This window comes from Cryptomeria japonica, chromosome 10 (assembly GCF_030272615.1).
Source record: "Cryptomeria japonica chromosome 10, Sugi_1.0, whole genome shotgun sequence".
NCBI classification, from domain to species: Eukaryota; Viridiplantae; Streptophyta; class Pinopsida; order Cupressales; family Cupressaceae; genus Cryptomeria; species Cryptomeria japonica.
In genome coordinates this window covers 94,441,742-94,467,512 of record NC_081414.1, presented here as the reverse complement: position 1 = coordinate 94,467,512, position 25,771 = coordinate 94,441,742, and the positions used below count along the sequence as shown (strand labels likewise).

At 37.1% G+C, this 25,771-nt stretch overlaps 1 protein-coding gene across 1 annotated transcript; it reads right to left on the bottom strand.

Moving 5' to 3' along the window:
- Positions 1 to 7,253: 7,253 nt before the first annotated feature.
- Positions 7,254 to 24,459, bottom strand: LOC131052618 (protein CYPRO4). Its single transcript, XM_057987224.2, has 2 exons — positions 22,692 to 24,459; positions 7,254 to 7,765 (listed from the first exon to the last, which is right to left on the bottom strand). The coding sequence occupies exons 1-2, from the start codon at positions 24,303 to 24,305 to the stop codon at positions 7,484 to 7,486; spliced, it is 1,896 nt and encodes a 631-aa protein (XP_057843207.2). The 5' UTR covers positions 24,306 to 24,459; the 3' UTR covers positions 7,254 to 7,483.
- Positions 24,460 to 25,771: the final 1,312 nt, after the last annotated feature.

The following is a 25,771-nucleotide window of genomic DNA, read 5'->3' as shown; positions in this document are numbered from 1 at the left end:
GTTACTGATAATCCTAGCCCAATTGAACATCCCTTTCCCTTGAACGATCACTTGTATAAAGAAGAACATCCACTTGTCGAAAAAGAAGGCTTGAGAGGCACCTACAACCCGATTAAGCATGGTTATCAAGTCTCTGAATTCTTCTTGGAAATCAATTATGTGAGGTGTATTAGGTATCTTATTTAGGCGAGGCCTACTCTTGAGCAACCAATTCTTATTGACGAAATTCAGACAAGTATCGGGATCATCTTCGTAGATAGACTTGGTTGTTTCTAGGCTCTTGTAGATCATATCCCTCTGCTCTGGAAGATTAAAAGCTTCACTTATAGCTCCCTTTAAGAGATAGGTGAGGACAGTCCCATCCTTGGCCACAATTGTCCTTGAATGCAAATCATAGTGCTTGGCACATTCGATCATTAGCTCATGAAACCCAACTGCGGGAGGGAAACCTGTCGCCTTGATGATTCCACTCTCAATTATCTTCTTGGCTATGGGTGATGGCTTGCCGATGTAGGGTGCTTCACGAAACTTCTTCACATTGAAGTTTCCTAAGTTGGTGTCTCTGACATTGCTCCACTTGGATGTGTTCCTCGTCTCCAAGTCGTCACTCCTTTGATCTTCCTTAATGAGGGCTTGTCGAGTAGAGGATCCGCTTGCTTGGGGTTTTCCATTTATCACCTATATAGATACCTTAAGTTAGGGTTTTAAAGGGATAGGTCACAAAGATGATTAATTCAAGACCTAAAAATAGCAGCTATGCCTATACCATGAACTTCAATTTGAAAATCAAAAGAATAAGCTCTAAAATTACAAGTTTTCAAATTGACATCACATATGAATCAAGCTAAATCATGAAGACCTAACTTCACAAAAATTAATTGATATTGAACTAAATCAGATCTTCATTAAAACTCCTTCAAATAAATCAGATTGCACATACCTTAATCTTGATTTTTTAGTTATCAACCTAAAAAAGAAAAAAGATGGGTAAATGGTAAATTGTTGTTGAATTCGCCTCCTTTCCAAGTGATGCTTTCACAAGATAGCCTCCTTAATGATTTAGACCTTGACCTATCTTCTTAAGCCTTGAAATTCGCCTACAAATCAGTTGTTGTAATCTGCCTTTTGAACCAGGTCTATGCTTGGGACATGCCGAATTTATCTAACAAAGAATCTTCCTTGAGAATTCGCTTCTTGATTGCTGAAGAAATTCACTCTTAAATTTGCTCCTTAAATTCGCCTTTTAGGAAGAATTTGTTTTGAAATGAATGATGCATAACTAAGAAACAAACTTCGTTTAAATAGGCGCCTTCACTTCTTCTAAAAGCCGACTTTGCTTTGGATAAATAAATTTAATTGCATTTCTCTTAAACTAGTCGACTTTCACATTGTAAGTTCAAATTAGTCTTTGGCGCCAAAAGGTGAAATTGGTTTTGTTAATGCTCATAGGCTGACTTGCTTGCTTTTAGTCTTCTCTCCAGCCAACCTCCCAATGCAAAGCACTTGCTCTTCACCGGATTTCGCTCGTTTACCTTCAAGAGGTACAGGTCCTTGATAGCATTTCGCTTTGGTACCTAAGAGAGGGACACAAGCGATTTTTTTTAAATGATGAGGTTTCGTTATCGTTTGATTATTCAGTGGAGGCATGCTTAGTTGTTATAATCTTTAGGACGTTTGGCCACTTGAAATTACCTTGAAATTACCTTGAAGAAGTCCTTTAACACACCTTTATTAGCAAATCATTCACCATTAGTGCATTTCGCTTTGGTACCTTGGGAAGGGTCCTAAGCGAAATTCCTCTTTTGCCCAATTCTTCTTCCATCTCGTTCATCTTTCAACTTGTCCTTTATCAAAATCAAGTCATTTGCCTCCAAAATTTCTTAGGAATGAGGTTCGCTCACTAGCTAAGGCAAGATACAAGGTCCTTTTGAAGAAGTTCGCTCTTGTACCTTCAGGGGGATCAGGAGCGAATTTTATTTTCTTGGCTTAATTCACATTCAATTCCTCTAATCTCACGTTGATCTTGACTCTTCACTTCACTTCTCATTGCATTCAAGCCACTTTGCTCTTTAATTTTGCTCAAAACAAGATCTTCTTAGTGCTTTGGGTGAAATAGGAGTCCTTTTAAGGATTTCGCTCTGGATTCTTTGGAAGGGTCAGGACCCTCCAAGAAAATTCGCTCTGGGCCCTTTGGAAGGGTCAGGAGCGAATTTTGCATTTTTGCACAAATTCTTCACACTTTGTGACCACAACTCACCCAAACACATGTCTAAGGATGCCTCTAAGTTCAATCAACCACAATCAACGCTAGGCTTGATGTACACTGGGAGCAAAAGGAGGTTTCAAGAGAATTCGCTCTGGACCCTTTGGAAGGGTCAGGAGCGAAATAGCTATTTGCACATCAACTCTCATCATTTCCTTCAACTTTGCTCTTAGACTTAGCTTTTGGGTCCTTCCTCCATCTCAATCAAGTCCATTTGCCCTCAAAGCGATGTCCACTCAATGCCTTTGGTGAGAAATTAGGCCTTTCTAAGGATTTCGCTCTAGACCCTTTGGAAGGGTTAGGAGCTTAGGTGAAATTCGCTCTGGACCCTTTGGAAGGGTCAAGAGCTTAGGTGAAATTCGCTCTGGACCCTTTGGAAGGGTCAAGAGCGAAATTGCTCCTTTAAGCTCAAATCCTTCACTTTCTCATCATTTTTCTTTACTTCAATTGTTTCCAAGGCATGATAATGTCCTGGTTGAGGTTCCAAGGCATGAAATTAATCCATATTTGAAGCAAAAGGCAGGGTCTTAGAAAAAATCGCTCTAATACCCTTGAGAGGATAAGCAACGAATTCTGTCATTTAGTCTCAAATTCATCAATTCCTTTGCTTCAATTCACTTCTCAAGGCAAGTATACATCAATCCTCTCTCAACCATGCCATAGGAACAAAGACTTTGACCTTAACAAGGAACAAAAATACGTTTTAGGAGAATTCGCTTATGTACCTTTGGAAGGGTCAGGAGCAAATTTGACATTTAAGTCCAAATTCTTAAATCTCTCTTGAATTTTCAAATCTATTTCTCACAATTACACTCCTCCAAAGAGATATACAAGTGTATTAGCACCAAAGAAGGTCTCAAAGCATAAGAATCCATCCCAAATGAGGGTAATGATCTCTTTCTTAAGAGATTCGCTCATGTACCTTTGGAAGGGTCAAGAGCGATTTTGACAGTCTTTCAATCAACTTGCCCTTGCTAGCCTTCATCGTCTGTGCCTACACTTCAATTATTGCTTCGTCATATCAACTCAAACTCCACAGAAGACAATACTCTGGCCTAGCAACTTACAACTTGACCCACATCCTTGACTCATTTGGACTCAAACTCTCAAGACTTCCTTTACAAAATATACATTCTTCGACTATCTAAGGCAAGGTCTTGCTAATGTTAATGCATGATAGCCTCGGTAAGGTAAATGATTGAATGAGAGATAAATGAAGTCTCTCATTCAAACATTTCTTATCGTGAGGGGGCGCGATCAAGTGATGTCTTGATCGGCCATGTCCTAAAGACATGGTCGGTCAAGGCATCGCTTGACCATACCCAGCCCACTACATATACCAAATGAAATGTGTGAGAATGGACATTGAAATAAAAATGCTCCTCCTCTTCTGCAACATAAAAGAAGACAATCAGATTTATACAACAATTTAGTGATAGATAATACATAGAACAAGATAAATTTTAATTATGATCCACAAAATTAACATGGTATCAGAGACAGGTTTCCTTCTATAAAGCCTAAATGCCTAAAGGAAGATCCGATTAAGATCAAATTGATATCTCCTTGAAAGTCTCGAATATGGCCACATTGCAAGAACTTGTCCTCTCAAACTTAAACTACAAGCGTCCCTTGTTGAAGTCAGAAATTTAGACGTATGTTCAGAAAAATATGTTCTCTAAAAGAAACTCAAGATACCTTGTGATTGAGAGGGAGCTTACTAATCAAGATTGAGCACTTCTGAGGTAAAAATTGTAAATATTGATTATTATTATTAATACTAATAATTATTTTATGGGCCCTATGTAAATCATAAGGAAGTGACGACTTCCAAATGATTTCCACTTGTATTTTTGAGGTTATTGGAAGGTGACGATCTTACAATAACTCAAGATTGTGGATAGAATCACCGACTGAGGCAATCCACGTAAAAACTTGTGGATAGAATCGCCGACTGAGGCAATCCACGTGAGAGCTCATGGATAGAATCGCCAACTGAAGCAATCCACGTGAGAGCTCATGGATAGAATCGTCGACTGAGGCAATCCACACAAGAGCTTGTGGATAGAATCACCAACTGAGGCAATCCACACAAGAGCTTATGGATAGAATCGCCGACAGAGGCAATCCACTCAAGAGTTTGTGAATAGAATCGCCGACAGAGGCAATTCACATCTTGAAACTATGGTCCCAAGATAAGCATCATACGATTTATGAATATTGCTCCCAATACCTTTTACATTTATCTTACCTAGCTAAGAGGGAGTGTTAATGCATGATAGCCTCGGTAAGATAAATGATTGAATAAGAGATAAATGAAGTCTCTCATTCAAACATTTATTATCGTGAGGGGGCACGATCAAGTGATGTCTTGATCGGCCATGTCCAAAAGACATGGCCAGTCAAGGCATCGCTTGACCGTACCCAGCCCACTACATAATACCAAATGAAATGTGTGAGAATGGACATTGAAATAAAAATGCTCCTCCTCTCCTACAACATAAAAGAAGACAATCAGATTTATACAACAATTCAGTGATAGATAATACATAGAACAAGATAAATTTTAATTCTAATCCACAAAATTAACAGCTAAAACTCACATTAAGATTCTAGACATACAACTATGACTTCCCATTCTTAGGCTAGACTCGGCCCTAAAAGGAACCCTAAGGACAATTATGAGGCAAGCTCTTCAAAAGAAATCCCAATTTACCTTAACATAGGCCATCACTAACTCACTCAAAACACTTGACAAGCAGAAAAAAGCCAAGCAAAGAGAAAGCAAGACCCAAAAAAGAGAGGGGTCCCCATTTTGATGGGGCGATGTGTGAGATGGTCACAAAGATAGTCGATACGACGAAGTGGTCGAATGGGCATCTTCATGATGGGCGCGTATATGAAATCTACTTCACTAATGTGGTGTAGATCATGGGAACAAAAACATGGGGGACTATGGCAGCACACAACCGAGTTTTTGTTGCAAATGTGGAAGCCATCATGGATGTTATCTCCGCATTTGACAAGAGGCCTTCGACTGGGATGATTGTCGAGTTTTTGGTCGCAAATGCAATAAAGAATAAGGTATCGACTCAAGCGTTGGGGTTGTTCAAGGAAGGTTTGCATAAAAAGAACATGAAGACATTTAGCTACTATGTTAGTCAGTATGGGGATTTGTTCTCCTCCCTACCCCGATTGAAAGAATCGCCAAATTTTTTGAGAGAATGATGTACATGATGCAATTGAGAAGTCACTAGACAAGACTAACTGATCTATCTAAACATTTTCTCTTGAAATCAACAGAAGGGAGATGGCCCCCATGGCAGTGCTTAATGGAGGTACAATTGTTTTGTGCTACACTTTAAAACTGTATGTTTCCACAGAGGCAGCGAAATACTGGTTTGTCTGGGCCACCACAGACAACGGTCATGCCAGTTCTAAATAGCTGACGATGATTCCTCCATTTCTACAATTCTTCAATATCAAACCTCCTGACTACTTCACAAATAAGGAACTCCAGTTATTACAGAATATATCTGCATTGAATGTATTCAGTCTGAATTTTTTTAGTAGTGTATTTAAATAGTACATATACATATGTAATTACTCTGGTAACTGCGGAACACATTAAATAAGGAACTCTTGTGATTACAGAATACATCTGTACAAAATAGAATCAGTCCATATTCTTTTGGAATTATTGAGGAGCATTACTTAGGATCAGGATTGATTGAGCAAATCAAAAGTAAAATAGAATTTAATTACTCTCTTTAATCTGAAAAAACTGTAGAAAAATTTTATGAAACTTAAAAAGTTTGAAGATTTATTTAAAATAAGGGGAAAATATTATTTTTGTTATATCTAACCAAATAACGGGATAAAAGCAGTGTTTCCATTCAGTGCAGCCCAGAAAAATTTGTATATTTACTTTTTTGAACCAGTGCAGGATCTGAGGCAGCATGTTCCTGGAGAATCAAGTGTCAGCACAACTCATGCATTTACCCGTACCAGCAAGTCCAAATTAGGATTGAGGTCTTTGAAGTCACAAGGACATTCATGGCTCATACCATTTTTCATAATTTTATAACTTTTATCCAAGCTCTAAACCTTTCAAAAAATGCATATCCCATAGAGGAGCAATTAGCTCCCTTACTAATTAGAGTAAAATGAATATAAGCTGAAGATCAAGATCAAAGGTTTGGTTACTAAGGTAAAATTCAAATCTGCAATCTTAAAAAGAGGTTTTTTTTATTGAAAAGCAAGTATAGCGAAACGAAAAATCCTGGTTTATTCAAATCACACTAGGAATTCATGCCTGCAAAAGAATGGACAAACAGTAAATCCAATTTAGATCACATCGTGAGCAGATCCAATCAGCAATTAATCGCACAATTAGTTTCCAATTTTGGTTGCCACGAATGAGATGATTATGATATTTCGGAGTGGTACAAAATTATATGCAAATGTTTTCATGATGAAAAAATAAAAACCATCCCTTGTTCTCACGCATTTTTAAGGATACATATTGTTTATCACCATTCAAAATTCATAAAATTCTGCACAACTCTATTGATTAGAAAAATCGGAGATGGATCATAGTTTGAAGGTTGCTATTCAACTGAAAGTTGAAAAAGAAATTATCGCACATCTATTTGCCAATTAAAACATTTTGTATTATGCAAAGGTACTGCCCGCAAGATGTACAAAAGATTTAGAGTGATTATCACACTTATCTCTTCAAGCACAACCATTTGCTATTGAACTGAAAGTTGAAAAAGAAATTATCGCACATCTATTTGCCAATTAAAACATTTTGTATTATGCAAAGGTACTGCCCGCAAGATGTACAAAAGATTTAGAGGTGATTATCACACTTATCTCTTCAAGCACAACCACAATTGGCCATGTTTAGGAAATCTGTTTTAGTCGAAACAAATAATTTGCAAAAACAGTACGAATAATATTGTTGCAGATTTAATTGGTGAGTAGATGACAAAAAGGAAAGATAGAATTGGTATTAAAAATATCTTGCATTAACAGAGAAATCGTCATGCCAGGAAGAACAATTTTAAACACATCCCCGAGCATAGCAGTTTGCAACAATACACATGGCATTGAGACATGCACATGTCCAGAGGACGAAACCATTTCTTCAAGAGTTCAGAGTAAGTGAGAGATCGAACTGTCAGAGCTTCCTGCAGCCGATTGTAAGCTTGAAAGTCATCTGCCAGATGCTATGCTGAAAGAGCTCACTTTCTTAGGTGTTGCAACAACCAGAGGAGCTTCGGGGTTATCTGTAACGGCATATTTCTCATGCATAAATCTACTATCTACAACAGAATCATCTTTTGGAACGATGTTGTAACAGTAACAGCTTTTCAAACCCTCTTGGCTCTTATAGCATTCATGATTGCTGTTTTTGACTTGTCTGAAATTCCAAATGACGGTAAAATTACCAACACTGGCAACAAGATGCCTCTCCTGCTTGCCACTCTCGGTAACCTGTACGAACAGAAAACGTGCCAGATCATGACTTCAGTTTTTCATCAGTTTAGAAAACCTTACAAGACAAATTCCAAAACCTTGTAGCTGAAAACGAGAAGAAATTCAAGTACATTAAAACGTTAGTTAAAAAACATCAGGAAATATATAGGTAACATATTTGAAGAATTGTTAGAGAAAAAACTGTAAGCGTCACTTACAAACTTTGGACCATATCATTTTGAATCAAATTAAAGTCTAAACATCTCCGGCCCATCCAGTCAGTACAAAATGTCCAAAAAGACATTGAAAATAGTGGCAGTCTTCTTCTAGACATCAAAGATGTTGAATGAAGGAAAAGACAGTAGAACAAACCTCAGCACAAATAGGCAGAAGTGCTTATGCCAAGAAAAAATCATTCGCAGGTTTTTCAGATGAATTTAAGCAACTCTTTCAAAAAGACTTTGAAAAACAGTCCTAAACTCTTTAATTAACCAACAGGCAGCGTAGATCAAAACATACATGCTAAGTAGTCTAAACAATAGCATTACACTGGTGGTGCAGTAGGTAGAGTGGGTCAAATTAACCAACAGGCAGCTTAGATCACGATTACACGACAGAAGCTTTGAAAACATTTCAGTCAGAAGTGAAACACGGCGCTGATATAAATCTTCAGATTTCAATTAAATAGCAAATGAAATTCATCCTCAAACAAAATGGCAGTCTCTGTTATATTACATCCATACAAGAAGTGACAGCAAGTTACTATGGACTCCAAAACAGATCTGGAAACAAATTCCATTTACAATAACTCGAAGCCGCAATATATTCCACCTCTATTTGTCCATCAATTTGCGAATGAGGGGCAAAACTAAAATCTAATCTGGCACCCAAACTTTTCCGTAACTCTGATATCCCAGGTGGAATATTTAAATTAATTTTATTTACGTGTGATGATTAGCACAAAATCACTGATTATACAGCTCTATTAGTGTGTTGAATGCATGTCTTTTGAGCCGCTAGATTCCGAAATAAATCTGCCACAAAGTCGCTGAAAATCTCTTTGGAATATCATGAGACAACTGTTAGGTCTCCCATGAAACATTTAACTCGTTTAGACCCTTAGACATACAATGAACTGCAGACTTATATTATGGCACCCATAGTTGGTACTGCTAAGGAGAATATGAAACTTTCTTCAAATATCCCCTGAAACCCTTGACCAAATTGGAAGCATAAGTTTGGACGAGTAATGAAGTTGCCACGATGATCAATCTCAGAATTGCTGTTTTGACAGCAATACGGAAGCTGCATATACCATATGGATCCATAGTATATCTGAGCTATGCCCCGACTTACAGCACTACCCTGGAACAAATTATGTGATTTATACATGTGAAACCTAGTGACTATCTGTATGAAACCCTTTTCAATGTTGCACCTATGATGTAATGTATTAATAGAAACCAGCAACCTAAGAAACCCTTATCATGCTCTAATGGCAGTAACTAATATGGCACATGGTACCCAGCTATTAGAAAACTCGTTGTATGCAGAACACAGCCAAAATGTTGATAAATTTCTACCCAAAAAGAATGCAGAACTACTCCAGCAGTCACAGCACCCCTTCAACACGAGTGTAAACTTAATCAGTCTGAGATTTCAATGTTCAGCCCAATAGTGACTCCTGTATGAAATCACTCCAAGGGTTTGTGGCTTTTTGTCCTTCAATTCTAGACCTAGAGGGTTTTCTTCCTCAAGTTAATTGAACCGAAGTTCAATGCTCCAAAAAATTGTAGAAACCAGAAGAGAGAATTGTATATCGATATGCCTCTCTTAAATAGAATTTCCATCAACAAGTCATGACTCTTTTTGTTTCCTTCACGACCCTTGACTGATATTTGAAGGAATTATTTTAAAATAAACTAAAATTTTTAACTTTACTTGAGGCCCTCTTTATTATAATTTTAATTCTATATCCTTAGTGCACAATTCCCAAGACCCATGGAAAATGTATGATGGGTGTTTTTAGTTTTGTTTTTTTTAGTTTAATTTTAAGAAGGGACATTACAGTCCACCCTTTCCAATATTGTCCACAAGCAATCACAACCTTGGATGCTCCAAAACTTCTTCTCTACTTTACTGAGTCCTTCTAAAGATGCGTGTATTTTGTTAATTGCCTATCTTTAGCTAACTCTTGCCAATGTGGTTTCTTACCCACGTTGTCTTTCTTGTCTTCAGACAACTTTGCTTGACTATCCATATTGCCTTGAACAACTCCTTGAGTCATACCCAATTCTGCTAAATGCTCCATCTCTGCAACTTCTAATTCTCTTGAGGGCTGTCATTTATGAAGAACCATTTCACCAGTCAACTTCTGCTACACTACTCTGATAGTATAACAAGTTGCAGAACTTGAACCAAGAGATGACTTTGCCTCCATTTCAAAAAGCGGGTTATCTCTGTGGACATATCTCTCTACATCCATCTCAAAAAGTGAATTATTTGCAATTCAATGGAAAAACTGAAAACTATTCCCGTTATCATATTGGAAATCAGTTTCTTGTTCATTGGCCTATTTACGAACGACTGTCTTTTAAATCCATTATTTCTAATTCCCAAACAATGTCAACACTCCCAAATTGCTTATCATTACTTGTTAATTTAACAATTGCAGTAAGCTCAAGCCAATGGTAGCAACTACCGAAACTTTTTCTTCAACTTGTGGCTCTAATGTGTTTGTTTCCTTATACTTCACCTTCTTTTTTTCTGAATCTTCATCAAATTTCCCCCACTTTTTCTGAAGTCATCACTTCTTTGCTCCAACACTCGTGGCTTGGCTCCAAAGGTTCCTTGCATAAGGAGCAAAGAATTTCTCTTATAGATTTATTTTTGTTATCATCAATCTTTCTCGCAATAGTAGAAGTCTTCTTTTATTGACTGAAATGGAATTGGATCCAAGGCACTGACTGTTGTAATGTTGTAACCCTATCGATGACTTCTTAGGGTTCTCCTTCTAAAAATTTGGAAATCCTTGTGAGTTATAGTCTCAGGCCTTGATCTATTTATAGTTCAATTTACATTCATGAAATTTGTGAAAGTTGCCTTTTGGATCTCGATAGGGAGATTTCTATAGTCTAGATAATAGGTGGTAGTGCTTTCCCCACAAGAACTTCTTCCCTTTGAATGAAAGTATGACGAAGAGGTCTACCAACAGATCCAACCATGGTTCTCTAGGGTGACTTCTCAGCTTATTATGGTTACTGTTATTAGCTCACAAGAACTTGTCTCACTATTTTGATTGTTGGAATTCCCTGCATTATTCTATGTTTTCTAGTTGTTATACCTCATATCTAAAATTTGCCGTATCATATTTAACATAAAATCAAAGTTATCTTCAAGATCTTTTGAAGTTTCCTTATCTCTTTCCATATTTACTTTGTCTACCTCCAAAAGAGTTCTTGTTTCTTTGTTCTTTGCAAAATTGATATTGAGTTTTTCTAAGTTCCCTTAGCTGATACTTGCTAACTCTGTCACAAAACATGCATAGGAATAAAATCTCACAAGCTAGAATTCTTTTAAAATAAAAAAATATGAAAAACCTTACTTATGTTTTAACCTTAATTGACGCCCTCTTTATTATAATTTTAATCCCAATTCCTTAGTGCAAAATTCCAGAGACCCACAGAAAATGTATGATGGGTGTTTTAGGTTTTCTCTTGTTTTAATTTTGAAGAAGGGTCATTATAATAGCATCCTCCAAAAATGACTCATAAACTTGGTAGCCCTATCAAATGTAATACTTCTAGGCAAACCTTGCAACCTTACAACATCCTAAAAAATAATCTAGCAAATTTGATGCATCATTAGTTTTCTTACATGGTATAAAATGAGCCATTTTGGAGAACCTGTCCGTTACTAGAAAAATAGTAAATATAATCATTTCCCTTGAGAGTTCTTGGTAATCCCAACACAAGATCCATACTAATATTTTGTTATGGCCAATCTAGAACAAGTAGTAGCTTATACAACCCCATGTTCATACTAGCACCCTTTGCTAATTGATAATTCTACATCTAGCAACAAACTTTCTACGTTCTGTTTCAAAATAGGCCAATAATACTTCTCTTTTTAACTATAAAAGGGTTTTGTCCCTTCCAAAATGACCACCCAGATTCCCTCCATACATTTCCCTTATGAGGTTCTTTCCCATAGAGCCTTGGGGTATACACATTTGCTTATTTTTATATAAAAAGCCTTCTTGAATAAAAAAATCCTTACATACCTTAACTTCTTGACACGCCCTTCAAATTCCAGCAAAATCAAGATAATCCTTACATAATCTTTCAAGTAAGCAAGACCAATTAGCTCAACTTCTATAATTTGATTCTCTATTTGTGCTTCAAAACAAAAGAGAAACTTTGTGTATATTTGTCTTAGGTTCAGCCACAGTTCAGAAACGCAGACTTGACTCAAATTCAACAGCACCAAAAATTTCAACTCAAGAAAAACTCAGCAAAAATTGACAACGTAAAGAACAATTAATTTTTTGAACAAAAAAAAGTAAACCTTATGCAATATGTAAGTACAAAATGAATCAAATGAGCTTGGTGGAAATTTGTGGCAATGCTCCCAATTGAATTGAGGAGCAACACACCTAGCCTTCAAAATCCCCAATACTAAGTCCAAATGAAGACCTTCAAAACCAAATAAACCTTCATGGCGTACACCATTTTCATAATTTTTAAGAGGCAAAAAAGCAATATTCATAATACCCAAAACAACATTTGTGGAGTATTTAATCTATGTTTTTTAATGCGCAACATGAATCAAGTGCACTTGCCATAAAATTCTGTAAGATAACTTTGGAAAAACTCACCATGAAAATTTTTTGGTGAGTGCTTGATGACTCACCAAGTCTTCTAATTGTGGATTCAAGTTCACTTGGCTGTTCACATAATTAAATGCTTGATGATTTGTATAGAGAACAAACTCCTTTAGCAATAAGATATTATGAAAACTATTTTTGCAACATCATGATTGGGGCTTCAACAAAAGGCAAGTGAGAAATCCTATCACACAGAAAAATCTCTTGATAAAGATGATCCAATAATTGAAGCAATAAGATATATCCCTAAATGTTTGAGATTTTATAATGAAGCAACCACAAGGTTAAGGAGGAAAACTTGTCTATAGTGGCTAGGAAAGAAAATATCTATGCATTAGTGAAAATATTAAATTTTGTTGCGAGTTCTATAGACTCTAAGCAAGTGGATTCACACCACAAGGCTTGGGAAGAGAATGTTTCTTCCATGGGACACGATGCTTTGAGTTGACTCAAACCTAAAACCATATCGTCACCCAAATATTGCTAGGCTAAAGCACTTAACACCAGAGATCAATATGCACAATTGGAAAGAATCCAACCAATTGGTTTTGCCAAACGGAGCAATTTTTTATTAAATCATGTTTCATGTCAACAAAATGTTGATATGGCATCATTATATTCGGAACCAAATCTATTCATTTGGTATCATTGGTTATGTGAAAATAAGAAAAATAAAGGTTGCATTAACACATGGTTAGTTTTCTAAGAGGAACTCACAACACATTATGGTGATACTGTTATGATTAGTAACTTCAAGCAAATCACCAAATAAAAGCAAACAATTACAATCAACAACTATACTCATCAATTCCAAACCTTGTCCTTAAGAGTGGAAAATGCTACAAAGGAAATTTTGAATGAACTATATCTACATGGTCTAGAGAACCACATCAAATATGAGGTACACATGTTCAATCCAAGTTCTATATCCCAATCAATAGCTTTTCCAAAGTATGTAGAGGAAAAGGTTTTGGCTAACAAAAGGGAGGAATTCCCTACCAACAAAGATTTGAGGATCATTGCACTATTATTCTTTAAAACTATGAGACTAGTGCCTCAACAAATTGAAGGAAAAAGGGTCAAAGGGTTATAGTTTAGCTATGATAGCAAATATAGTAGATGACATAAATGTGGTGAAAATCAATTGTCCCATACGAGGGCCCTAATAATGTTTATACATTTTCACTCAAAGAGTAGGATATTTGAACTAAGAGGATTGTATGAAAAGTATCACAACTAGCAAGCTCTCACTAAATGCAAAAGATGCTTAATAAGGAGGCAAACAAGTGTGGTCCAATTGTTTTCATTAAAAGTGCAACAATTAGTCTTGCATCGCTACATTTACAAGGATGTGTAGGCAGCCACTCAATAATTTTAAGGGATGGGCCTAAAAGACTACCTCCTAGAAGAGATTTTGATCATGCCATTCAACCTATGCTAGAATACAATCTATCATCCATCATTTCTTTGAAGGTATGCCAAAGGTTAAGCAATGGAAAAACACATTCAACGTCAACAAGAGATACTCTCTACTCTAAAGGAAAACAAGGCAATAGTACAAGATTAAAGTAAGCAACAAGCTAATTGGCATAGAATTTCAACCTAGACAAAGCTACAACAGCTTGATGCAAAGACAGAATCATAATGGAACTTGAGGAAATCCTTTAAATACGGACAAAGAGGTTGTGAACAAGGGAGATTAGTGTCTAATCAATCCCAAAAAATATAGAAAAAAATGCAAAAGAAAGGAGAAAAACCTATTGTATTTGAAATTTATAGGCATTTCAATAGTATAGAGATATAGAGAAAATATAATTGAGAGTTTAGCCATTGAGTGTGGAATATCAAACTAAGTATGTGCCTATTTAAAATTCTATGAACCCTGATTTATTCTCTTTTTTCTCTTTAGTCCTCACTTGTGACCTGTGAAGATGAACAAGCATTTCAACTTACACAAGTAAAAAGCATTAAAATATCATGTTAAGGAATATTCCAAGAAAAAATTCAAATCTTTAGATAATGATATTGTTAGACCACCAAACTTTTTCATCGATGAAAATAATGAGATGCATGAGGACTTCATTAATTAGATAGATGAGAACAATCCTTCTTTCATATGGAAAAAAAGTATAGTCAAGACTCGAGTTTAGTTTACTTATTACATCTTATACATCATAGCTATTCAATTTTGCAAGTTGTGTATGTTTGTCCAAGGAGTTGAGCTTAATTGGTTAAAGCATTGAGTTCTCCTTACAAAAGCCCAATTTCAAATGCCAAATGGACATCTAATATGGAATTCTAAGTTGTAACTCTTGGTCTTCCACAGTTGGCTTGTAGTGTGGAGGTGGTTTCTAATTAAATGGATTTCTAAGTTGTGACTCTTGGTCTTCCATGGGGTGTTTCTAGTGTGGTTGCTCAAAAGGAGTTAATATTAGTCTCATGGTTGTACTTGCAAGAGCTTGTACTAGTCTCATGTTGATGCTCGTATGAGCAAAATATTTGTAAATGGTTAACAATATAAAAAAAGTTGTGTATGTCCAAGCCTATTTGTTTTTAGAAACTAGACATTCATACTTGAAACTTTACAACAGTTTAGATCTAATCTATGACAAGTTTGGAAGGCACAAAATTGCATTTTTACAACCATGTCCCCAATATTAGTTGCCTTATCACCAATTTCCCCAATTCATTCATTTAAAGCATTAAAGGAAGGAGAGCACTTGACAACTTGTATAATATCAAGGCTTAAAATCGAAGCACTTCCTTACAAGCATCCAAAAACATAAGAACCAAGGGCTTGTACTAAGAGCTCAATTGTTGAATCTTGAGTCATTATTGTCTAACAAATCTATAATGACTTCACATCAAACATTGTTAAACATATCGATTTCAAAATGCTACACAAAAAGCATCAATAATTCCAAATTGTAAGCTAATTTTTTTGTCAACAATAGGAGATGCACAAGGAAAAAAACATCAACAACAAGAGATGCACAAGAAAAAACCCTTCAATGTAATTGCGCAAAGTTGTCACAACACTGAAAGAAGGAAGAAAAACAAAAAACATTACAACATATGTAGGTTTAAACCCTACTAACAACAAAATTCAAAAAACAAAATCAGTAATCAATAATTCTTATGTAAAATCATATTTTTTTCAAGGTAAAAATAGGGATTTTAAACCTTTTGTATTTTGCAATATTTTTCCTAATTTTTGCTTCTATAATTGTAACTATATTCTTTCTCCCATCACATATCAAATTCCTATCATACTACCAAGGCCTTCTTAAAAGAACATGGCAAGCATCAATTAGAATAACTTCAAAACACACCTCATCATAATATTTGCCAATATTAAAATTGATCTTGCATTGATCAAACACAATGACTTGATGGCCCTCTTGTAGCCATGAGAATTTGTGTGGATTGGGTGTGCATTGCTTTCAATGCCGATTTCTCCACCATTTTTGTAGGCACCAAGTTGCAACACTTACCCCCAAAGTTACATTTAGTTCTAAATATTCTCCTCCTCTACAATGGTTTAGCTCGTTGCTTTGTAGTTTCAAAAGTACTCTCTTCAACATTGAATTCTCTCCATTTTCTTGTTCTATGGGTGCAATAGTATCATCTTTGATTACTTCAATTTGACCAACATTAGCTCTTTTGTCACTCATATTCTCGTTAGTAGCTTCTATATATTCACATGTTTGATGCCCATGTGCTCCACAATTGTAGCAAGTTACATTGAACCCTCAATTATGTCCTTGTGATTTAAATCACTCTTAATTTCAAAGATTAAGAGTTCCATTGAACACTCAATTATGTCCTTGTGATTTAATCCCTCTTAATTTCAAAGATTAAAGTCCTCTCTATGAATTGCTTGTACCTTCATCCATGTTTTTGTTGTCACTTTGTTTACTTTCATCCAATTGCTTACCATGAGTTTCGTCTTGAATTGTTAGTCTCAACCCATTAATATAACTTGAAACTTTTTCTTCAAATATTTTCAAAATGGCAAGCTTGGATTGTCAATCTATAGAATTCTTCTATGTACTCTTTTACACTTAACTCCTAACTCCTTTCACTTCAATTTGCATTGATTTATACCTAATTTGACCCTCAAAATGGCCTAAAAGGAGGACTTCGCTTTGGACCTTGGGCAAGGTACAAGCCTCAAGAAAAATTCACTCTGGACCCTTTGGAAGGGTCAGGAGCGAAATTTGCATTTTACTCAATCTTCCCTCATAGAACTTCATCTCTCACCCTTACCTTATCAAGATCAAGTCACTTGCCTCCAAAATTGCTTAGAGATAGGTTTTGCTCAAGGGCCTTGGCAAAAAATTAATCCTCCTAGGAATTTCGCTCTGGACCCTTTGGAAGGGTCAGGAGCGAAATTTGCATTTTAGGCCCAAATCCTCCACCTTTTCACCCCTCAATTGCTTCCAAAGCATGATGACATCCTAGCTAAGGCTCCAAGGCACAAAATTAGTTCAAATTTGAAGCAAAAGGGAGGATTCTATGAAAATTCGCTCTAGACCATTTGGAAGGGTCAGGAGCGAATTTTGACTTTTAACCTCAAATCCATCATTGCCTTCACTTCCATTCAGTCCTTAAGGCAAGTATATATACATCCTCCCTCAGCGATGTCCTAGGAACAAAGATCTTGGTTTGAACAAGGAGGAAAATAGTGTTTTTAGGAGAATTCACTTCGGACCCTTGGGAAAGGTCAGGAGCGAAATTCTTCCTAGGCTCAATTCATCTTCCATTCATCCTTTCTTTGCCTTGAATTTCACCTACTACACCTCCTCTTATCACCATCAAGTCAATTCGCTATCAAAACAAGGCTCCCTTAGTGCACTAGGTGAAATTGAGAGTCCTTCTAGGAATTTCGCTCTGGACCCTTTGGAAGGGTCAAGAGCGAAATTTGCATTTCTAGGCTCAATTCACATCCAATTTGCCTTGGACTTACTTGCCCATTCCCCTTTATCGTATCATATTCAAACCAACTTGCTCTCAAAGTGGTGTCTACTCAATGCTTTTGGTGAGGAAATAAGCTATCTTAAGGATTTCGCTCTGAACCCTTTGGAAGGGTCGAGAGCTTAGAAAAATTTCGCTCTGGACCCTTTGGAAGGGTCAAGAGCAAAATTGATGTTTTAGGCTCAAATTTTTCATTATTGACTTCATTTTCAACCTTTCCTCATCAACAACAAGCATTTTGCCTTCAAGAATGCTTAGGAATGGATTAATCCAAAGGTTGGAGCAAGGGATAATGCTTCATGAAGAAATTCGCTCTGGACCCTTTGGAAGGGTCAGGAGCGAATTTGCTCTTTTTGGCTCAATTCATGTCCCTTTTTCACTCATCTTGCTTTAGACTTGTCTTTTTGAATCCTTTCCTCGCCATGTATGTCCACTATTTGATGTCCTTAGTGAAGAAATAGGTCTTTTGGGAAATTTCTCTCTAGACCCTTTGGAAGGGTCAAGAGCTTGCAAAATTTTTGCTCTGGACCCTTTGGAAGGGTCAGGAGCGAAATTTGCAATTATGCTCAAATTCCTTACTTTTCATCACTTCACATTGTTGCACATATCAATTCTCTCTTCATAACGTCATAAGACAAGATTTATGAGGCAAATTAAGACCAAGAAGGGAGATATAAGGGGAATTCGCTCTAGACCCTTTGGAATGGTCAGGAGCGAATTTGAGGGAATTAACCTTAAATACCATCCAAACACTCAAACTTCTCCCTCATTCATATTGTTCTCACCTCAAGACATGCTAACAAACCACCTTAAGGAGGCACCTATTTCAAAACGCTGGATCAAAAGCACACCTTAACAATTTTGCTTAGGTACCCTTGGAAGGACAGGACCTAAAGAGGAATTTCGCTCAACCCTTTGGAAGGGTTAGGAGCGAAATTCATATTTTAAGCCCAATTTCTTCATCCCATCTCGCTCCAACTTGTTCACAAGGCAAATTAGGTCATCCCTCACTTAGTCAAGGCGTAGGAGTAAGCTTTGAGGTCTAGACTGGGAGCAAAAGAAGATTCCAAGGAAATTCGCTCCTGACCCTTCCCTAATTTGGCAATTGTGCTCAAATTCTTTCTCACTTCCTTGACTAAAAGCCCTAGGTCTTAAAGGCAAGGCCACCCTTGGATTTTCACTTAGACTGATGGCAAGGTACAAAGATCCCTCTATTTCCAATCAAGACTTAACAAGCTCCCAAGCCTAACCAAGAGGAAACCTTCAATAGAGACCCTAACATGGACCACCTACCGACCAATTTGAACTTAAGTAGACCACCCTATCTTAATGAGCCCTCTGGCAACTCTCAAATGCAAAGGCTAAAAGCCAAGACCAAACAACTAAGCAAAGAAAACTAACCCTAGAAAGCAAAAAGTAGGGGTCCCCATTTGCAATGGGGCGATGTGTGAATACGTCACAACACATAGCAAATGAGATTCATCATCATCACAAAAGGCAGTCTCAGTCTTATTATAGCCATACAAGTGACAACAATCACCAAGTACTCCAAAACAAATTTGGAAACAAATTCCACTTATAGTAACTCAAACCCAGAACACCTTTGTTTCAGGCCACTAATACCACAAACACTATATGCTTCAATACTGGCCACTCAAACCCAAGCAGATCAATATTCAACCAACAAAAGATCCTCCTAGCAAGCACACCTAAATGCAGCCATTCACTTGCCAGAACTCAAGAAGATGTCCTCGAAATGGTTACACAATCATCTTTATATAGGCCCTATTTCCACCTCTCCACCACTTGGAAACTTCTTGTGTGATTAAAATCTAATATTAGATGAAAATCAAATCAGAAATACTACCTCAACCATCTAATGATGATCATCATCCGTAACACCACATCACATCATCCATCCAATGGATTATCCTCAATTCAACAAAGAACAACCAGTCTGGAATTATGAATTACATCAGCCACCTGCTGACAAAAATAAGTAAAAGAAAACAAAAAAATTCATTCTCTTGTTTGTTGTGGATCGCCTCTAACCTTAAGCTCGCCCTGCATCAACTAGTTAGCACTTGTCATGGTCTTGCTTAACACAAAGCAAACACAAAGCACCTGCAATCTGTGAAAAGAGGTTTGTAGTGGCCATTGCAAACATCGGTGATTGTTAAGAATTACCAGAAACTTATACCAAAGCATAAAAGGCAATGTTTATTCAAATACATCTTTAAAAGAAAGAACGATTGTTTTGTTTGATGTGGATCTTCCATAAACTTTAAGGTAATCTTGCATCAAATGATTAGCACTTGTCATGGTCTTGCCTAACAGTAAGCCAACACAATGCTTGCAATCTGTGAAAAGAAGCTTGTAATGGCCATTACAAAAATCAATGATTGCTAAGAATTGCCAGAACCTTATAGCAAGGCATTAAAAAGCAAATAAATCTTTAAAACAAAGCACTGTTTTTTGCATGTAGAAATCAATACGTAAGGAACTCAAAGAGAAAAAGACTACAGCTTGCACATAAGAAGAGTGACCTAAGAAATTCATGTTTATTCTTTTGTTTCAAACCAAAATGACACACATTCACAAAGTAAAGAACAACCATCGATGCAAATCCTTAAATAAGTTCAAAGAAATTTCAAGGAAGTAGGCAAGCAACTCTCTGCAATATATAAAAGCAACACAGTGCTAGATTCTTTAAGAAAAGTTCCAATTCAAATCCAAATATATTTTCAAACATACAAGATTCAAAATGTTAAGAACACAATTAGATATATTGCAAGAAACTCTCCAAATTATATGTATTATTAAAAAAAATTCCAATGCAGATTGAAATACACTTTCAAAAATATTCCTCCTATGCACAGTACTTATCATGGTTGGTCAAGAATAAACAACCCTTGAAAGATTTGTAGTCTATGATAGAGGTTTGTCAATGTTCCATGGGGACGCGTTTCCCCCCCTTTTGGGCCACGTCTCAAAGATGGGGATGCGACATCACCCGTCGTCCCGCCACCACCACCGGAGCTCCACTGGAGACAGGGAAACGTCTCTGTGTCTCCAAGTTTCCTTGGGAGACGTCTCGGCATCTCCAAGTCTCCTTGGGAGAGTCCCAGGCATCTCTTGAGGGGTGTGGAGAATTACAAGAATCTCCCATCCAACGTCTCCAAGACTCCTTGGGAGACTCCTAGATGTCTCTTGAGGGGCAAGGAGACTTGCAGGAGTCTCCCATTCGAACACGTTAGACACAAAAAGCAATTGAAATCCTTTTTTTTTTTTTATTTTGAGCGATTTAAGCATTTTGCCATTTTCACTTTTGTAATGCTATTGCTATTTGCTACTCATTGTAATGATGTATCATGTAATCATCATTATAGACTTTGTGATATTAGATATTAATATGATATTTTAATAATATAAATCTCCAATTTGACAATTTCATTTGTCAAATTTTATTTAGCAATTAGCATTCAAGAAACATTTGTATTTAGATTTAATATTTCAAATTTTGCTATTTTGTAATTTTACTAATTTCCTATAGTTCATTTGAAATGTAATTCTTATATTGTTATACTTCTTTTCACAACTAGTGTTTCAAGTACTATAAGTATATGTATAATTATATCAGCACCACCACCCTGCCACCCCCTCGCCGTCATCCCCAAACTTAGACCCTTTGTCCCCCATCCCCAACGGACATGGAACACTGAGGTTTGTTGTCCTTGTTGCAAAAAAAGGATGAATTTATAAATCATGGAAATTAATGACTTGTTTCAATGCACACTGACACCTGTAGCTAGGCAAGAAAGGCCATGCTTCATGAACAAGATTAGAAGAAAATTCTCTTTCTTACAAATAGATATCAAAAGGTTAAGAGTAGTATTTCGCGGTGACATGTTCTCAAGGTTCCAGGCAACATCTACAGCATCCCAGATGTTCCAGGGACTTGGGTACTTGCAGGGGATGACCCCTATTTTCAGGACTGGACAGCCTGCTCCATTTGATAAATAAATTTATTTTTTTCAAACAACCTTTTAAGCAAAAAATGATAAAATAGTTAAAAAGTAAAACCCCTTAAAACTAGAGGAGTGGGGGTGAGGGAGGAGGATTGTCATCACGAATGCAGCACACTGTATTTGCTTTTTGAAATTTCAGCTCCTTTTACTTTGTTTAAGTTATTTAATTAGTTATCCATCTCCTAAACTTTAAAAAAAAATTGCCATCCCAGAATCCTTGTCCCCACATTCCCACATACCCCTGTATCACAAACTAGGAGAAACAAATTAAGAGGAAATCAAGCAAGTCTGTGGCTTACATATTTATCGGGAAAGCTTAGAAAATTTGCAGTGTATGAAGAATGCTCACAGTCCATGGTGGACACTATGGCTATTTCTAAAATTCAGAGAAACAAACAAAATGACTTGTGTTCTTGTACAGTCACGCAACAGAAAGCTAAGGAGGACAATTTTTCCTGAAATGAAGTTCACAAGAAATTTTCGTTAACTAAAAAGAGCAGACAATGGCTTACAAAGTGGCAGGGCAAGCACAGACTACCTCTATTTTTTTCTATTTTAGTCCAAAAATGCACAGATGCATAAATAACTGTAACCAATGATCTACATGAATATGTGGATCAGTGCAAAATACTGGCCTGCAATCCAAGACCAAAGATAGAAAATATTCAAGGGGCAGAATTGTCTTTAATGCATCTGACATGATGGCACATCAATTAGATACATTTTGAATTATTGATCTAACGTATGTAAGGTTCATTGATATAGTTCTGTCTTCCAGACGGACTCTTTCCATGTGGATTTTGTACATTAGGATTTGTCACGGGGTAGCCATAACACTTCTTTTATCTTGTAGCTTTTATTGTTTCCTGGATTGAGTTATTATACAAGCATTATTTTGGCTATACTGGGGTATTTTTAGCACTCCTAATAAATAGAACTCGAAATACTTTTGAGTCTTATTGAACCACTTTGATCATAAATGGGTAAAAACAAATAAACAGAAAGAGACATGTAAAAGCTAAAATCAAACCAATGACAAGGTAAGGACCCTTACCCAAGAAAATTGCCCACCATGAAACTTGCTATTTCCTGCATTATGTGAATCCAGAGGAGTTAGCTTAAGAAGCCTTGGAGCTGCAATCTTGTTCCCCATTCTACCAGTAAATCCAGTCTTGTTCTTCCCATCTTTATCCGTGAAAACAGTACTGACAAGAATCAGATAAGTATCAGTAGTCCCCAGAACCCACTTTCCATCATAGGTAACATCCACATGAGTCACTGGCGAACCAAGGCCAGGAAATGCTGTCTTAGCCATCCTCATTGATCTCGTCCCATAGAGCCTAATCTTCCCATCAGCAGAACCAACAACAACACACCCATCACCTGTAGTAGCAAAGCACTGGAAATTGGTCCCTCTAGAAAACTGATGGCCCTCTGTCCAATTCAACACAGGGCTATCAATATCCTGCACATTGCCATACTTGACCCTCATGTCCCACCTACACAATCTGTTGTCATCCAACCCTAAGAAAGTTGATTCCGAAGCATCCAATTGTGCACCCTTGTTATTATTGGCCACATCTCTCATTGTAATGGAGGTCCCATCCTTCTCAAATTTCCACTCCGTTACAACCTTTCCACTCTCAATGTCCAGCTGATGAACCCCAGTAGAATAAGGCTTCCCCTCCATTGCAGGGCTCATTAGCAACATATTGGTCTCAGCCCTCATGAGCAATGCCTTTTTGGGTGTCGAGAAAGATGTACTTCCAGAGCCCCCAGACCTCAGTTCTCCCAACTTAAACTTTACCACTGAACCCTTGCCCTGGATACCATTGTACAGATTCTTCACTGCCTCAACCCCTGATTCCCCGACTAAAAAGCTATGACTCCCAGCGCCCATGGCCAAACTTTGAATTCCCCCAGTACCCCCTGTCTCCTCAGTCTGCTCCTTCAAATCATTCACCACATGACTACTAGGCATTTGAACATCATCCTCTGCATCCTCCCACACAGAATCATCAGCCTGTTCGGGATTAGCCCAACCCATAAAATCCTTACCAAAGACCTTAACCTTGTTAGCCTCTGTGGCGGCCATAAGGTACCTATTCTCAAAAATGCAATTCTGTGATTCCACAACAAAGTTCCTGTAATCTTCCCTGTTCAAAAATTTGACAGCCCAGACACCCTTTGAGACAAAGTCCACTCTCAATTGATCATCAAACATTTTGATCTGCAGACGATCATCCATTCTGGCTCGAACCTTCGACCCCACAGTGAGCATCCAGCCTCCGATTCCCTTCTTACTCGCCTCACCCTCCTCCTCCTCCTCCTCCTCCTCCTCGCTCACGTCGTCATCGTCATCATCCTTGTCCTCATCTTGGTCTCTCTCACGGACAAACCTGATGACGACAAGGTTATCGGAGACTACCCATTGGGATTTGGGGGTGTTGCCCCCAATGTGCCTATACAATTTAACCCTGGGCCCCTTGTCATTCGCATTGCTACTGCCAATGCCATTGTTATTGTTGAGGTTGAGGTCTTGAAGACTGGCAGTGAGATCCTCTGCATTTTTGGATTTAATGGGTTTTCCATTGGGAGTTGAAAAATTATCTTCGGACTCGGAATCCGAACTATCTAACACCCCCTCCCTGCTCTGAGCCCCACCCATTACAAAATCAAAGGAAGGGAGAAAATTCAAAGACGATAAATAAACACCCAGAGCAATGGAAGAGGAAAGAAAGCGATTATCAAGGATGATACCGAAGTTCAGAACTGTGTGTGGACTAACTGCCTTCACGCTTGTTAAAATATGCGAAAATAAATCGCACTCTGGTTTCCCTCCTAAATTAGGAAATTTGAATTTGTCAATCGCGTGCTTTTAAATAATCCGTTTTTCGTTTTTCCATTGGCTAAGCAGGAGAGCGAAATAAAAATCTTTTACCTTTATTTTTATAATTGTGAAATTAGCATATCATGCTTTCCATTTAATATGGGGTCCATTTTATAGGCCATTTTAACAAGAACTATATATCAATATGTTGTCTATTTATTTAATTTTACATATTTATCATTCAATTTATTATTTTTTATTTATAATTATCTCAATATATTTGTTTCTTACTTTGAGACTATCATTTTGTTGGCCAAATTCATTTTCACATCATTTAAGATCAATCCCTATGACATGCAAGAACGAATCTCAAATTAAAATTTCATATATGATAGTTGACTAGATATGTATTTGTGCAACATGGTTTTGGTTGTTGTAAAATGTGCAATGTGTCATTAATTCATATGCAAGCATCAAGAATTCATGTGCAACCACAAGGAGAAATCGTTAGGGCACGCATTGATTTTCTAAGGGACAAAGAATTAAAATTTGCATCATCAACATATAAGCCACATGCACACTTTTGTGTACATGTGGCCTTTAAGGTTTAATGCATTTTACACTTGTTTTAGGTCTAATTATTGAATTTTTTTGTTAGCTCTTGGGTCATTTTTATTCATTTTTATCATTTATGGTTTTGAGAGCTTTTTGCATATCAAAGTATCTGATACCCCTGTTCGATGAAAATTCAATAGTGTTAAACCTCGATGAACATTCCTTCATCATGTTGGTGGGCATGTACCCAAACAAATGATGGGGTGTCAATAAGGGGGCTTACCTTCAAACACTCTAGTGGATTAAAACCCTGCCCTTAACATCAATGGGTGTCATTCACTGTCAATTTAAGCTTTTGTTGCACTAGTTGTCTTGTTTGGTATCATAGCTGAGGTCTCAAGGTCAATCCCTATAAAGTTTGGTGGGCTTGTAATGCCCTTGTTGGACAAAAACCAAATAGTGTTAAACCTCAATCAACATTCCTCTATCATGATGGTGAGTGTGTACATAAATCAAAAGTTGGGTTAGCCATGTGTCCATGAGGGGGTCCACCTCTAGGCACATTAGTGAGGTGAAAAAAACCCACTCTTAATGCCAATGGGTGTCATTCACCATCAATTTAAGATTTTGGCATAGTGGTTTCCTTGTTTTGTAATAAGCCAACTCAAAATTTTATTATAAATTTCATATTTGGAAATGACGAAATGACATTTCATAGATTTCATAAGAAAGCATCACAATCGATAAGC

Excerpts from the sequence above, each read along its gene's own strand:
- LOC131052618 (XM_057987224.2), bottom strand. The coding sequence starts at position 24,305 with ATGGGTGGGGCTCAGAGCAGGGAGGGGGTGTTAGATAGTTCGGATTCC. Across the intron at positions 7,766-22,691 it reads ATGGTGGGCAATTTTCTTGG|GTTACCGAGAGTGGCAAGCA; the intron begins GTAAGGGTCCTT and ends CTGTTCGTACAG.